Source organism: Peromyscus californicus, unplaced genomic scaffold, assembly GCF_007827085.1.
Source record: "Peromyscus californicus insignis strain IS unplaced genomic scaffold, ASM782708v3 Scaffold_15__1_contigs__length_86483966, whole genome shotgun sequence".
In the NCBI taxonomy this organism is placed as follows: Eukaryota; Metazoa; Chordata; class Mammalia; order Rodentia; family Cricetidae; genus Peromyscus; species Peromyscus californicus.
In genome coordinates, this window is record NW_026294447.1 from 85881607 (window position 1) to 85896837 (window position 15231).

General features: G+C 44.0%; 1 protein-coding gene across 1 annotated transcript in view; it reads left to right on the plus strand.

Annotated features, from left to right (window-relative positions):
- The first annotated feature begins 30 nt into the window (after positions 1–30).
- L2hgdh (L-2-hydroxyglutarate dehydrogenase) overlaps positions 31–15231 on the plus strand; it is a 32657-nt gene continuing 17456 nt past the window's right edge. Inside the window, exons 1-5 of the mRNA XM_052739665.1 lie at positions 31–257; positions 4361–4476; positions 5094–5245; positions 7979–8110; positions 14062–14224. Of these exons, the coding sequence (XP_052595625.1) occupies positions 118–257; positions 4361–4476; positions 5094–5245; positions 7979–8110; positions 14062–14224 (703 nt within the window). The 5' untranslated portion in view covers positions 31–117. The remainder of the gene's footprint in view (positions 258–4360; positions 4477–5093; positions 5246–7978; positions 8111–14061; positions 14225–15231) is intronic.

Below are 15231 nucleotides of genomic sequence, written 5' to 3' on the forward strand. Positions count from 1 at the left end.
GCGCGCATTTCATTGGCCCTCGCTGGGGGGCGGGGCTGGAGAGCGGCGCGCTTCGCCCGTAGAGTCGTTCGGGCTGCCGCTGCTGAGGCTGGTGGGCAAGCGGAGGTGGCGCAGGCCATGTGGCCCACCCTGCGTTACCTGGGCGGTGCCTGCGGTCGAGCCCCGTGCCGCTTTGCTGGGGGCTTCCTCCGGGCAAGCGAGCGGGCGTCCCGGGGGCCCGGGCTTCTGTGCGGGGGTGGCCGCAGCTCCAGCACCAGGTAAGTGAGTGGTGGTGGCCTGCCCTTGCTGCTTCCCTCTGAGGTGGCTCGGACTGGACCTACGCCCCGACTCGACGTCTCTGCCCTAGGCGTTGAAGTCCTGTTTCTATGGTCCAGCCTCGGACTCCAGGAGCTGCTGACCTGCAGGGTTCATCCGCAGCATTTGTGGGCGGGAGGAAAGGCAGTGTTGATTGGAGGTCAGGAGCGAATCTGGCTCCGACTACGCCCCCACCTCTCCGTTTCTGAGCCACTTTAAAGGCTGAGTGGTGAATAGGATCCTAGTCTGGCCCCTAGGCGGTCATTTTGAGGATTAAGGGACCTAGCACACTGTAAATCAGTGTGCTGATTCTTAGCTAGCATCCTCTGTGTTGCATGGAAGATCCAGAACTGGGCTTCAGTAGGGAGGGCAGTTCCTTGCACGCACTGATGTCCCACCTGAGCAGCACCTCAGTTGCCTACCGTGAGCTGCCTACGGCAAATGCAACGTTGTGTGCGAAAGCTTTAAGGGGGAAAGCTTTTGGTTGTTTTAAGACAGGAAAGTGAGCCTTACGAATGTAATTTAGTGGAAGACAAAAGTGTGGGAAAGCACTGGAGAGGGACAGTGTCACAGCAGTGTTTTTGTTTAAGCCACACATTAAATTTTAGCCTAAGGGCCATAGAGGCTGTTAAATGGTGTTGAAACAAGGTTTCCCTGTGTAGCCCTGGCTGTCCTGTAACTCCCGATGTAGATCAGGTTGGCCTCCAACTCTCAGAGATCAGCCTGCCCCTGCCTTGCAAGTGCCAGGAGTAAAGGTATGTGCCACCCCACCTGCTCCATCTTTGGAGACAGGGTCTCTCAAGGAGGTTGGCTGGCCAGCAAGCTCCAGGGATCTGCCTGTCTCCCTACCCGACCCCAAGGTTACAGATGGGTGAGACCATGCTTTTACATAAAGGTGCTTGGGATACAAACTCAGGTCCTTCTGTGTGCACAGCAAGCGTTTTACCAATTAATCATTTTCCTAGCCCCGGACATTTTTTATACTTTTTATTTGGGGACAATTGTAGATCCATAGAAAGTTGCAAAAATTATAGAATGATTTTATGTTGCCTCCCCCCTTCTCCACCTTTCTCCCCAGTGTTAGCATAGTACAACAGCAAAGTCAGAAAAATTAATATTGATACAAATGCACACATGTTGTTCAGGTTCCATCAGTTTTACATGCGCTCTGTGTTCTGTGTGTAGGTCTATACAGTTTAATCAGATTTTGTGTTATCCCCATAATTTGGGCATAGAAATGTTCCACTGTGGACCTGGGCACACACGGTGGTAGGGCCCAGCTGTCAGTCAGCTCCTCTTGAGAAGCTCACCAGAAAAGAGCTCCTGACGGCTCTCCACAGCTCAGCCAGACATTGAGCTACAGTGCCTGTCCTGGTAGCAAAATGAATGAACAGTGTCTGCCAAGTGCTGGCCTCTGTAATGGTCAACAGTGACACCAATAAGAAATGGGTACCAGTCAAGTCTGGACAGCGGGGGATCAGCCAGATCAACATGTGTTATAAGAATGCCAACAGTACCTCTAGAGTTGGAGTCAAGCCACAAGTTCAGCTGGTGGCGATCATTCAGTCGTAAAAGGCTGGGCTTCTTTTCTGCTAGTGGCCAGATGTCTGGGCCTTCACCTTATGGAGGGATATGGCTTCAACTCTGCAAATAAGGAAAAGGTAACTACATTTTCCACTTGCAGGGCTGTTTGCCCTGAACATCATGAATTCCCAAGAAGGCTCTTTTATCTAGTGTCAGGTGCAGAAGGACTCTTCCCTGAGGAAATGAACCTGCAGAGAAGACACGTGATGAAATACTAGCAACACACTGGTGTTGTGAGGCAACTCCACCAGAGAAAACACATGGACACTCTTTTCCTTCCTTTCTTCCCTCCTTCCTTCCTTCCTTCCTTCCTTCCTTCCTTCCTTCCTTCCTTCCTTATTTTTTTGGTTTTTCAAGACAGGATTTCTCTGTGTAGCTTTTTGCCTTTCCTGGAACTCACTCTGTAGCCCAGGCTGGCCTCGAACTCACAGAGATCTGCCTGCCTCTGCCTCCCGAGTGCTGGGATTAAAGGTGTGCGCCACCACTGCCTGCCTCACATGGTCACTCTTTTTTTTTTTTTTTTTTGTTTTTTGAGACAGGGTTTCTCTGTGTAGCTTTGCGCCTTTTCCTGGATCTTGCTCTGTAGACCAGGCTGGCCTCGAACTCACAAAGATCCACCTGCCTCTGCCTCCCGAGTGCTGGGATTAAAGGCGTGCGCCACCACCGCCCGGCTCACATGGACACTCTTAACGCTGAATAGAAAGTCTGTATTGCCCCAGCCAGTGCCTGCACAGGGAACTTGTCCAAATCATGCAGCCCTGAGCCTCACTGTTCTTTGACTTTTATGCACAAGACCCGCCTCCTGGTTGACACACTTGGGTTAGCAGGAACAGTTAGCGAAAAGTGAAACTACAGAGCCAAAAAGCAGGGTTAGTACATTTAGAAACTTTCCTGGATCCTGGAACTATGGACTAGGTCTTAGATGGATTAGCCCTTCATTCCCGTATTGGCAAGTTTGGGGGCCTCCGTGCTGGGTGCTAAGGTCAGAATGGTGCTTCCAACATGGTGTCAGTTGTGCTAAGGTCTCTGGAGAGAACCTTGGCCACAGCCCATCCTCCCACAGGGGCACTCATCGTTTGTCTCATGTAGTGGGCCCCAACCCTCATCACCCCTTGTTCCACTTGCACCCACAGTTCCCCTAACCCACCTCCCTGCCCCCCAGGAGCCCACAATAAATGATAAATGCTCCATCATGGAGCTAAGCTGAGGAGGGTGCAGTGACCAGAAGATTCATTCAGAGACTCTAGTCCTAGCAGAACTTCAACATCTGATTCTGTCTGGAAGGGCAAAGAGACAGTAAGATAAAGGAAGCCCCGCCAAGGAGATGAACTAACTTCGGGTCAAAAGGAGAATGCAGCTTGCGGCTCCCCAGACGGACGAGCCGCTGACAGAAAGCCCAAGGGAAGGTCTTAGTATCTCCAACATCCGCTGAGGACCTGAGCCCCCAGCCGGCCACCTAGCTCCTTAGATGCTGGTGGGAAGCTTGTCTGGTGAAGAGCCCCAAATTAAGAACCCCTTTCAGTTGCACCTTGTAGGGTGAACCCTGCCAGGAGTGTGAACAGCATGCGTGTGGACTCCGGTGAAACAGGACCCTTAGAAGAGGTTGTCTCTAGAGTTTCTCCAGGTGAAGAAAGAACATTGGCTCCATCGGGTGGGCACTGAGTGGGATCACTGTCACCTAAAGTGGGCCATTAGAGAACAGGAGGGAATAGAGGTCCCAGCCTGTGAAGGCTGGGATGTACTGTCTCAACCTGTGATTCAACATTAAATAGGAAATCAAGCTCAATGCCTGGATTCCTTTTCTTAGGCTCTCTGATAGAGAATATCAGGCCTCTTCTTTTTGTGTGTTTTATATTTGCCTAAGTGGACATTTCTTTGGATAGAGAACATTCCCAACTTACCTGCTTTGTTACGTGGCTTCCGGGTTTTCTCCAGGTGATGCTGTTGCGGCCCTATGTGGCATGAACAACGGGGCCTGCGGTAGCCTTGCCATGCTTTGGAGCCATGGCAGCTTCGGTATTAACAGTCTGTACATGTAGTGTGTTTTCTGTCCACACAGTGAACTGTTCATTGTCAATACGATGTGCCATCACCACAAAGATTCGTTATCTGTCCCTCTCTGGTCACATCCTACCTCTCCGTTCTTCCTAACTCTTGACAATTACTCTGTTCTCCATCAGAAAACTTTGTCATTTTGAGAATCTTCTATAACTGAAATGTAGTACAGGACCTTTAACACTGTTTATCATACAATATGATATATATATATATATATATATATATAATCTTATTATCTGTCACATATATGGTATATTAAATATAATAATAACAACATATATGATATATAATGTTATATTTGTTATTATATAAATAAAATGTCATTGACAAATTTGTACTTTAGTTTCTCATTAATGAAAATTATGCCAGTGAAGTTCGGTGAGGTCTATAAACATAAATTCTTAAAACTTGCTTTCTCTTAAAGTTCATTTGATATAGTCATCATCGGCGGCGGAATTGTGGGGCTTGCCTCTGCCAGAACACTCATCCTGAAACATCCCGGACTTTCAATTGGTGTTGTAGAAAAGGAGAAAGATTTAGGTATGTATACCATCAGCTTGCTGGGAACCTGCTTCCTTTGACGACTGAATCAGTCATGAAAAACGTTGATGGTAGTGTCTCATTTTGGGTTCTCTTGAAAGGAAAGTCTGGGACAAGGGCTTGCATGGAGGTGGTTGATTTGGGGGGTTGTATGGGGTGTCAGGAAGAAGAGGGGGTAGGGAGACTGAAGAGCACACAAGGGCATGCTCTAAATGTGCTGCTGGAGCTTGAGTACCCTGGTACCCCAGGGGGCAGCATGGTCTTCCCAGGCTTGTGTTCATTCTCCATCAACCTCTAGGATTGTCCCGATTGATACTAACAACTTCACTTCCCTCCAAAAAAGGCCTTGGAGCATGTGCAGAGAGTCATGGTAGGCCTTTAAAGTGGTTTGGGGAAATGGTGTTTAAACACAGCTTAAGTGGGACTTGGAGATGGGCAGGAGTGATTTAGCAGTGATGCCAGGGTAGCTGCTATAGGAAGGTGCCAAGAATCAGAACACATCTAGGCAGAAGTTTTAAATGATGTGGCCTCTGACTGCTACATGGATAATTGCTCTTTACCTCCTAGGTTCTGTGTGAGTCATTCACCTTTCATACCCTGTCTCTCTTGTTTTATAGCTCTTCACCAGACTGGACGGAACAGTGGTGTCATACATAGTGGAATTTACTATAAACCAGAATCTCTGAAAGCTAAATTGTGTGTAGAAGGCGCCGCCCTCATCTATGAGTACTGTAACCTCAAGGGAATCCCCTACAAGCAATGTGGCAAGGTACAGCATTTCACTAGGGCCTTGGCTTGTTTATTTTATTTATTTATTTTTTAAGATTTCTTTATTTAATATGCAGTGGAGTTTTGCCTGTGTGAGGGTGTCAGATCCTCTAGAACTGGAGTTACAGACAGTTGTGAGCTGCCATGTGGGTGCTGGGAATTGAACCCAGGCCCTCTGGAAGAGCAGCCAGTGCTCTTAACCTCTGAGCCATTTCTCCAGCCCCTTGGCTTGTTTATAACTAATGTTTTCTTAGGTTTAATGTCGAAAATTTAAAAAAGATGTGACTTTTTCTGCTCTTGTAGCTATGTAATTTAATGTAGTCTAAGGAATAACAAAAATGATGTGATGACTTTATGTAATTAAAAATTAAGTTTTACTACATACAGTAAGTATACAATTTAATTATTAGTGTATTTATGAGTTGTGCCACTATCAATACTAATTTTAGAATATTTTCATCACCCTCAAAATAAACCATATACCAGCTCTCCATTCCTACCTCTCCTGAGTGTCTAATAATTATTTTGTTTTCTGTTTCTATATAGTTACCTGCTTTATACTTTGTCTCTCTCTCTCTCTCTCTCTCTCTCTCTCTCTCTCTCTCTCTCTCTCTCTCTCTTTTAAAAAAACAGGGCTTTTCTATGTAGTCCTGGCTGTCCTAGAACTTACTCTGTAAACCAGGCTTGGCCTTGAACTCACAGAGATCCACCTGCCTCTGCCTCCCAAGTGCTAGGATTAAAGGTGTGTACCACCATTACCCAGCTTATATATATCTTATAAATAGAATTATATCAGAACATGTGCTATTTTATGACATTTAAAAAAGATATATACTTACCATAATGTTTTCAGAGGTGATCCATGTTGTAGCATTAATTAGTACTTCACTCTTTTTTATGGCTCATTCCATTATGTGAATGGGCCTCATTTTGTTTAGGTACTTATCAGTTGATGCATTTATGATTTTTTTCTGCTTTTTTTATTATGAATAATACAGTTATAGGTATTTATGTATAACGTTTATGGAAGCCCATTCACAATGGACTGTTCATTGTCAATAAATACCATGTCCCATCACCACAAAGATTCATTATCTGTCCCTCTCTGGTCACATCCTACCTTTCTGTTCTTCCTAACTCTTGGCAATTACTCTGTTCTCCATCAGAAAACTGTCATTTTGAGAATCTTCTATAACTGAAATGTCTTTGTTGGAAGTTTTTGTTTGCTTTACTTGTCACTGTTCAGTTCAGGGTTTTGTTGTTTGTTGTGAGTCATTTTCAGAAGTATCTTTCTAACAATTTGAGCATCTGAATGGTCTGCTTTCTTTGGCATAGTTAGTCGTTCACGCCACCCTTTATGAGTCTTATTTTATAAGGTTGGTCATGATGTCCTTTTTCCACATTTTAAGTCTGAAAGCTCATTATTGTCATTCAAGATGCATTACATTAAAAAGAAGATGCGTTACAATTTTTTTTTAGTAATGTGAGAAAATGCCCTGACAGAATGTTAAGTGGGGAAAGGAAGGAGAAAGTTGTGTAGTTTCCGTTGGGTTGTAAGAGGTCAAGATGGCAAGCCTTCATCTGCTTTATGATTTACAAATACTCCCATTCTGTCATCTGTCTTTTTACTTTCTTGACGGTGTCCTTTGACTCATTTTTGTTTGAAAAGTTAATCGTTTATTGACTTAAGTAGCCTTTGTACCTTGACCAGAAGCATTGCCTCAGGGAATTCTGTTGACTCTTTGGTATGAGGTAGTGGCTTGTGCATGCTAATGTACCCATGAGTGTGTATCTGGGTTTTGCCTTGCTGTGAATTAAGAAGAAACTCAATTACAGATCTTTCTCCAAGATATATAGGAAAAGAGTTCTGAGGAAAGTTGATTAAGCTGGGCAGTGGTGGCACATGCCTTTAATTTCAGCAATCAGGAGGCAGAGCCAGGCGGATCTCTGTGAGTTTGAGGCCAGCCTGGTCTACAGAGCGAGATCCAGGACAGGCACCAAAACAACACAGAGAAACCCTGTCTCGAAAAAAACAAAAACAACAACAACAACAACAAAAAAGAATAGTTTGCTGAGAGCAGTGCCCCATTATACTGATTATTGACTGTTTTTTATGAACTAGCATTTCACATTTCCCTGTAGAAATAAGAAAGGTACTTACTTTGAAAGATGCAAATGGCGCTAGAGATATGGCTCAGCAGTTACGAACACTGGCTGCTCTTGCAGAGGACCCATGTTCAATTCCCAGCACCCACATGGCTCAGAACCACCTGTCACTCCAGTTCTAGGGGATCCATGACCCTCTCTTCCCTCCGTGGGACATCGCACACAAATGGTGCAAAGACCTACATGCAGGCAAAACACCCATACACATAATAAATCTTAAAAGGAACGAAAGAAAGCTGTAAACATGTACTTCTCTTGTTGCTGGGATGGAGGAAGTGATAATGATAAGAGTTGTATATGGCTGGGATTATACTGAAGCAAGAAATGGAAATTGAGGCTGCATTTCACAGTTGGGAAAATTATTTTTAATGCTATTTTCTTAAGACATTTTTTTCTTAGTGAAGGAAAGTAATAAAATAATGAATAAAGAAAAGTAGATTTATGAAAGAAAAATGCTTTATATTAGCCTTGTTTGAGAATGTAATAATTTGTGATTTTTACATTGGCTATATATTTGATAGCTGGTGATATTTTTAACTCTATTCATGCGTTTTGTCATTTTCTGAAGCTAATAGTAGCTGTTGAACGAGACGAAATTCCCAGACTTCAGGCTCTGTATGAGAGAGGTCTGCAGAATGGAGTCCAAGGCTTGAGACTGATCCAGCAGGAGGAAATAAAAAAGAAGGAACCATATTGCAGGGTGAGTGATTGACCAGCCTGGTGCACATGGTAGTTTCCATAAACTGTTCCAAATAATGCTGCTGTGAATGAACATTCTAGAATATATGTTTTGGTAAAAAATGTTAATATTGCTATTGGGTATATATACATCAGAGAGAGATTGTTAGGTTGCAGTTTATGTGTTTATGTTCAGCTTTGGCAGATATTGCCAAAACATTTTCCAAAGTACCTTGGCTTATTCTCTCCGTCACATAGAGTTCCAGTTGCTCTGTATCCTCAGACACGTGGTCTTTTTTTTCACTGAAGCCACTTTTGTGGGTATGTCCTACAAGCTGAATCTATCTACTGAAAATTCAGTAGGCTAGAAATCTTCCAGATTCGGGGATGTTGAACATGCCTAATCCAAAACTTCAGACAAATCAAAATGTTCCCAAATTCAAATAGTTTTTGAGCATCCTGTTGATATTTTAAAAGTTTTATATATTTTCAGCTTAGATATTCTCAAACTGTAGCATTATATTATGCTTTTAAGTTACATTTTCCCAATGAGCCGGTGTTACATACCTTCATATGTTTATTTCTGACTTGGAAACTTTTCCCCTAGAAGTTCCTATTTGAGTGGTTTGACCATATTTCTATTGGGTTTATTGCTTCTTTAATAATTATTAATTCTTACTAACTTTAGAAGTCCATTACATAGCCTGTATATATCTGTTATGTATATGAATATATACTTGTTAGTACAAACTCTCAATCATTCAAATTTACCAATAAAGACTCAGGAGCCAGATGCTGGGGTGAAAGCCTGCTAGCTCAGAGAGGCAGAGAAAGCGCCCGACTGACCCTCCTCCTCTACCCGTAGTATCTGCAGTCCCTGAAGCCTCTCCGCTCTCCTACCATCACAAAGCTCCTCAAACTGAAAGTCCCTCCCTTCTACTTCCTGTGTGTCTCTCTGTCCATCCTCCTGACTCCCTTACTCGCTATGGTTTTTTCCTGTTAACTGGTTGCTTGCTCTCTATAGTTGAGTTTATTTAATCCTGTTTACAGTATTCAAGCAGAAAGCTCTTGGATTAAAGTTGTGTGTTAGGGCTGAGCCATACCACAACTAGAAATAGGTTTTTCTAGTAAACAATAAAATCTTGGGGTTCACAGTGTGATCAAATATCCTGCAACAGTTTGACTAAAAACTGCATTTTACCTTTCATTTGGAATTGAGTTTTGTATATAGCATAAGGCATAGGTCAAGGTATGTTCACCCCTCCCCCATGAATATCCAGTTGAGCATCATTTATAGAGACTATATTTCCTCTACTGCACGCAGCACCCTTTTTTGATAGCAAGTGTCTGGGTCATGAATGGACTGTGTTCTGTCCTGTTGTGTCGTGTATTATGTTGTAATTACAGTATGTGCTAACTGTTATGCCCAGATTCTGGGGACCCCCAAAAGACCACCATGGAGACCGAATCCCATATGCAAAAGCAAAGAGCCTTTATTACCTTCAAGCTCCAGGCTTGGTTTCTCTGTCTGTCTAACGTAGCAGTGAGAGCAGAGAATCCCAAGCTCAGGTGGGGTAGAGTTTTTATCATAGCAGAGGTTGGGGTGAGGGGGTTTCTAGGGTTCAGGACCCTGATTGGCTGACAGTTGTCTAGGGGTATCTGTAAAACAGAAATAGGTGTGTGTTAGACTCAGGGACATCTGGCCACCTTATCTAATGGTTGGAATGTTTGGGATGTCAGGTACTTCCCCTTAGATGTAGGCCCTCCCTGGGTGGGGTCAGCTTATGGCTTTTCCTGGGTCTGGGTGTTGCCTGTCATGGCAGCTGTGTGGTCAAGCTGTTTTGGGGCCCCTCTACGCTACCATGTCTTAGTTACAGTAGCCCAGCTAAAAAGTGGCTCCAGGAAGCCGAGCCGAGGCGGCTTAGACAGAGAGGGCCGAGGAAAGCAGCAAGGGCACACAGAGCAGGTGGGCACTTTCAGTGTTTCTTTCCTGCTAGTTCAAATAGGGTGCTTTGTCACGCTGACTGCAGCTGCTCAGCGTGGAGATTTGGCTGGTTTTTCTGCCTCTGGGTTCTTAAGATTAAATGAACAGTTTTGCTGACATGAAAGTGACTGCATTTCAGTTTGGTCTGCCAGGACTTATGGTGGGGCCTGGTGCTGGAAAACTCAGTCTGGAAAAAACTCAGCCTTCTCTAACTTGTACTGAATAAGTGTTTTCCGAAAGCACACTAAATTTGTTGGTATTTCATAGTTTTGTGTGGATTTAATATGTTTTGATTGTGAAGTTAGTAAGTTGGAATTTCACTGGCATGAATTGCCTTTGAGAATAAAACAATTTATAAACTTCAAAAAGGAATACCAGTTTAGCATAATAATTTTTTTAAAATATTTATTATGTATACAATGTTCTGTCTGCATATATTTCTACACCCCAGAAGAGGGCACCAGATTTCATTATAGATGGTTGTGAGCCACCATGTGGTTGCTGGGAATTGAACTCAGGACCTCTGGAAGAGCTGCCGGTATTCTTAACCTCTGAGCCATCTCTCCAACCCTTAACATAATAATTTTATCTGCTAATGAAAAACCTCTTTAAAATTTAACAATTTGTTTGAAAAGACAAACAAACAAACAAAAAAAACCTTTTGACCTCTACAGGTTTGGCCACGCTGTAGAGATAATTCCATTTTAGAGCCTGAGAACAGATTCTCCCTGCCGTGCCGAAGTTTAGGGGATCTGAAAGGCCTTATCTCGTTGTCCTCTGCTGTGTGTTCTCAAGAAGAGCTGTAAAGACTAGAGACACCAGGAACCAAAGCCCAGTACTCTTTATCAGGCTTTACTGTCTACAGTTTCTCAATTTTTTAATTTTTCAAAAATTTTCTCATCTTGTGAAGATTGAGGATGAATCTGGATATTTTCTTCAAACCTGACCATATGATCCTTCTAAATCCTTTGAATGAGGCAGATGAGGTGTATGTACTGATAATAAGAAGTGATAGATGTGCACTGAGCCAGGTGTGGTGGCACATGCCTTTAATCCCAGCACTTGAGAGACAGAGTCAGGCGGATCTCTGTGAGTTTGAGGCTAGCCTGGGCTACAGAGTGAGTTCCAGGACAGCAATAGCTACATAGCAACACTCTGTCTTGAAAAAAAGGAAAAGATAGAAAAAATCGGTTGCTATTTTCCCAGGCTCCTAACAAGTGCTTTGCTCCCAATAATGGACTCAAAACAGGTTTATTTTCTGTTTGAGTCAAGGCAAACTTTATTTGCTATGTGCCAATACCTTAGACACTGCAGATATGAACGATGAGGAATAAAGTGTGGCTGCCCGCCTGAAAGGAGTCATAGTGTGACAGGAGATAGGTGTTAATATAGCACAGAGTGCTAACTGCTCCGATGGAGTCATTCTCTGACTTGCTGTTAGCGTAAGAGGGAAAGCAGCCTTCCCAGAGGCGAACAGCCCCCTTGAAGATTGGATAGAGGACTTATAACAGAGGTGGACCATGCTTGTCTCTGAAGCTGCCACACAGTGTTGTGCTCTATGTGATGTCATCTGTAGTCATAACTGTGACAATACATGGTGGGAAATACAGTCTGGTTATTTCACAGAGGGACCTTGAGGGAGTTCCTCCCTTCCTCCCATCCTCACCACTACAACCACGAATGTTTCCATGGTACACAGTCGCTCCCGAGTCTCCTGGCTGCTACAAAGATGTTCATTAGGTCAACTCTAAGCATTCCTTGCTCCAGATCCCTTGAAGAAGGCTGAGTAACCCCAGGGCGAGGTCTCGCAAAGCTTGAAGCTGCCTCTGCACACTTTGAAGTGGGGAACAACTCTTGATGGTCCCCTCTGAGTCATCCCCGGTGACAGTCCTGACTCGTCTGACCCGGGTGCCCTTCCTCTCAGCATAAGAGTTCAAGCACATGCTTTTCTCCTTTGTCTCCTTACTGGGTTTAGGTCCCGACTCTCCTTGACCCACCTTCCAGCCGCTTGACCTGCCATCACATTATTTTTCAAGCTGGGACCTGCTAATCTAGACAGTGCACGGCCAGTCTCCAGGTTGAGAGCACAACCAGCCTGCCCACCAGCCCCATCTCAGCCGACCGTGCTATAGCCAGGCCTGGACCTGGGAACTGGACGGCTTGGCCCCGATGGCTTGTTCCACACTTTCCGTACACATTCGGTTAGGGGCACCCACACTTCCTCAGAAGGAGCAAGACCAAGACTAGGAAGAGAAAAAAACAGAAGGGAGCCTCTCTAGAGTTCTGAAAGGTGAAAATGCAGCAATTTAAAGACGTGCCTCAGATGTTTATTCACTCAGGAAATATTTGAGGGGTTTGTGTGCAGGTACCAGGAGTACAAAGGGAATAGGAGGATGTTTGGATTCTAAAGAACTGTTGATTCAGAACGAAGCACGTTTGCTGAACATTTCTATACCTCCCGTGTCACAGTTTTTATGCTAGGTAAGGGAGTTAGTTCTGTGGCTTAAACTCTTGAAACATTACCTTCCAAGGTTGTTGTGCCCAGCATCCTATCTAGAGGCTAAGATTGAGTGTAGCTTTTGACTGATGAATCTGTGGATTGTTGGACAGTAAGTCTAGCATAAAGTCATGTGTCAATCATATCAAAACAGGAGCGACTTCCTAACCCTAACAGGCTTTTTGTGAGCTAGAATCAAGCCTGGTTAGGTAAATGGTGAGGTTTGCTAAATGTTGCATGTTTTGTGAGCCCTTGGCCTGACCCCGGCTTCTGGAAACATTGTTTGTGGAAGGAGGAAGAGTGAAAAGATTTTAAGGCAATATACCAGTGAAATATTTAAAACGTTATTTCAGATATTAATTTAAAAATGAACAGCAATGCTGTGTTGACCAAACAAAACGTCATAAAAAACGACTGGTTGCACTCAGCTCCAGGCATTAGTTGTCTGAGAACCAGTAACCTTCTAAGGGAAAATGATTGGGATAACTGATGTGTATATACAGTGCAAGGTTTAGCACCAAAACATACTCGGTATTTGTGTGTGACTAGTGGCACATTCACCATTTATTCACAAATAAATAAATAAATAAAATACGCATGAATTTAGACTTATATGCATGCCTTCAGTGACAGAGAGAAACACAACAAAAACCAGGCTGTTCATTTCTCTTATTACCTGAATGAAGCTGAATTAGTCAGGGAATGTCTCCATTCCCCGTTTACGGTCTGGAAGACCTGCAGCAGATCCTTGCAGTGCCCTGCATACCATGTGACCAGGGAGCTAGAACAGCTTTGAGTTCTCACTGGCCGTGAGTGATGTGTGCACCGCTACAAAAGCTAGTGCTTTATTTATTCATTTATTTCCGAGACAGGGTCTCTCTGTGTAACAGCCCTGGCTGTCCTGGAACTCACTCGGTAGCCTAGGCTGACCCCTAACTCACAGAGATCCACCTGTCTGCCTCCTGAGTGCTGGGATTAAAGGCGTGCGCCACCACCCAGCTTTATTTAGCAAGTATTATTCCTCCCCTCTAGTAGGCACATCACATCACACACACCTATACACACATACACACACACACACACACACACACACACACACACACACACACACACACACACACACACACACGTTCATGACCAAATTTAGGCATTTAACAAGAGCGGACTTCTCTGTCACTGTTTTAAACAATGTTAGGTTGTTGTTATGCGAGGATAATGTGTGTTACCCATCAAAATAAAGAAGCATAAAATTCCAAACAAGATTAAAGCTTTGCAACTGGGTGGTGGTGGTGCACGCCTTTAATCCCAGCACTAAGGAGGCAGAGGCAGGTGGAGCTGTGTTTTTAAGACCAGCTTGGTCTACAAAGGGAGTTCCAGGACAGCCAGGACTGTTACAAAAAGAAACCCTGTCTTGGGGGGTTGGGGGACAACTTTGAATGAACTTTACTGATTCTTGACTGTGTTCGTTGACCTTTCTATACTTTTGTCCTAGGGTCTAATGGCTATTGATTGTCCATATACTGGCATTGTGGACTATAAGCAAGTAGCTCTGTCATTTGCCCAGGATTTCCAAGATGCAGGTGGCTCTATCTTGAAAGGTTTCGAGGTAAAAGATATTGAAATAGCTAAAGAAAGCCCTTCCAGAAGTAAGGATGGTAAGTTATCCCCGTCTTCTCTACAAAATGCTTGTATTAATTAAAAAAAAAAAAAAAAGGATTTTTTTTTTCCCCTCTGGGTGATGCCTATAGGAGACTCCCAGGAGCCAGGCTAGAGTAGGGCACAGAGTCAGGCGAGTGCAGCAGGGGGATGGGTGCGATTGGACAGAGCAGACCCACAGTTCCCGGGTGTCTGTGTGCTGCTAGAACTAGGCACTGAGTAGACATTTGACTGACACTGGAGTCTGACAGCCAAGGCTGTTATGTATAGTTGGCCTCCAGACAGTTCCCCGAAGGTCAGAGTCGGCACCTCTCTGCAGTGTTTACTGTACATACAGACTTCTTGAATCGGACTGTTGGGGATATGGTTTAGCAGTAGTAAGTGGCTGGCTCTCTTCGGACACACCCAGATTTCCAACAGCAGACCAGTATCATCAAAAGACTCAGCCATTCCGAGTCTGACCCCTGTTCCCCTCTTAGACTGCAGTTCCAGCCTGTTTCGTTTTGCTTTGAGATGAGTAGTTTTCTTTTTTAGTAAAACAAGAGGTTTGTAAGCATTCTGTTTGCTCTAAGGAAATTTGAAAGAGAATCAGGTTCTTCCTTAGCAGGGTTTGAAGGACATCTGGATTGTACGAATCACTCACCCAGCATCTTTCTACACTCTAACACGACGAACAAATTTATTAAATAAAATTGTTATAAGTGGGTAGCAGAATAAGTCAAATTCACAATATAGGCAGATTGTCGTCTTTTTTCCCTGTCCATAAGCTTTATGGGCTGTTAATGGCTCATCAATAAGTGGGAACAAACTTGCTAAATGGTCAGTTCATTATTGGAATTTTTGTGTTGTGAAAATCTTTGCTTCTCTGAACAACCAGTGCAAGGAATTGGTCGCCAACACTGGGACACAAGGTTGTCTTGTGTTTACTATCTCATGCTTTAGTTCTGTGGGTTACATTCAGTTCATTATGATGGTGCTGCTGTACACGCAGAGCATGGAGTTGTTG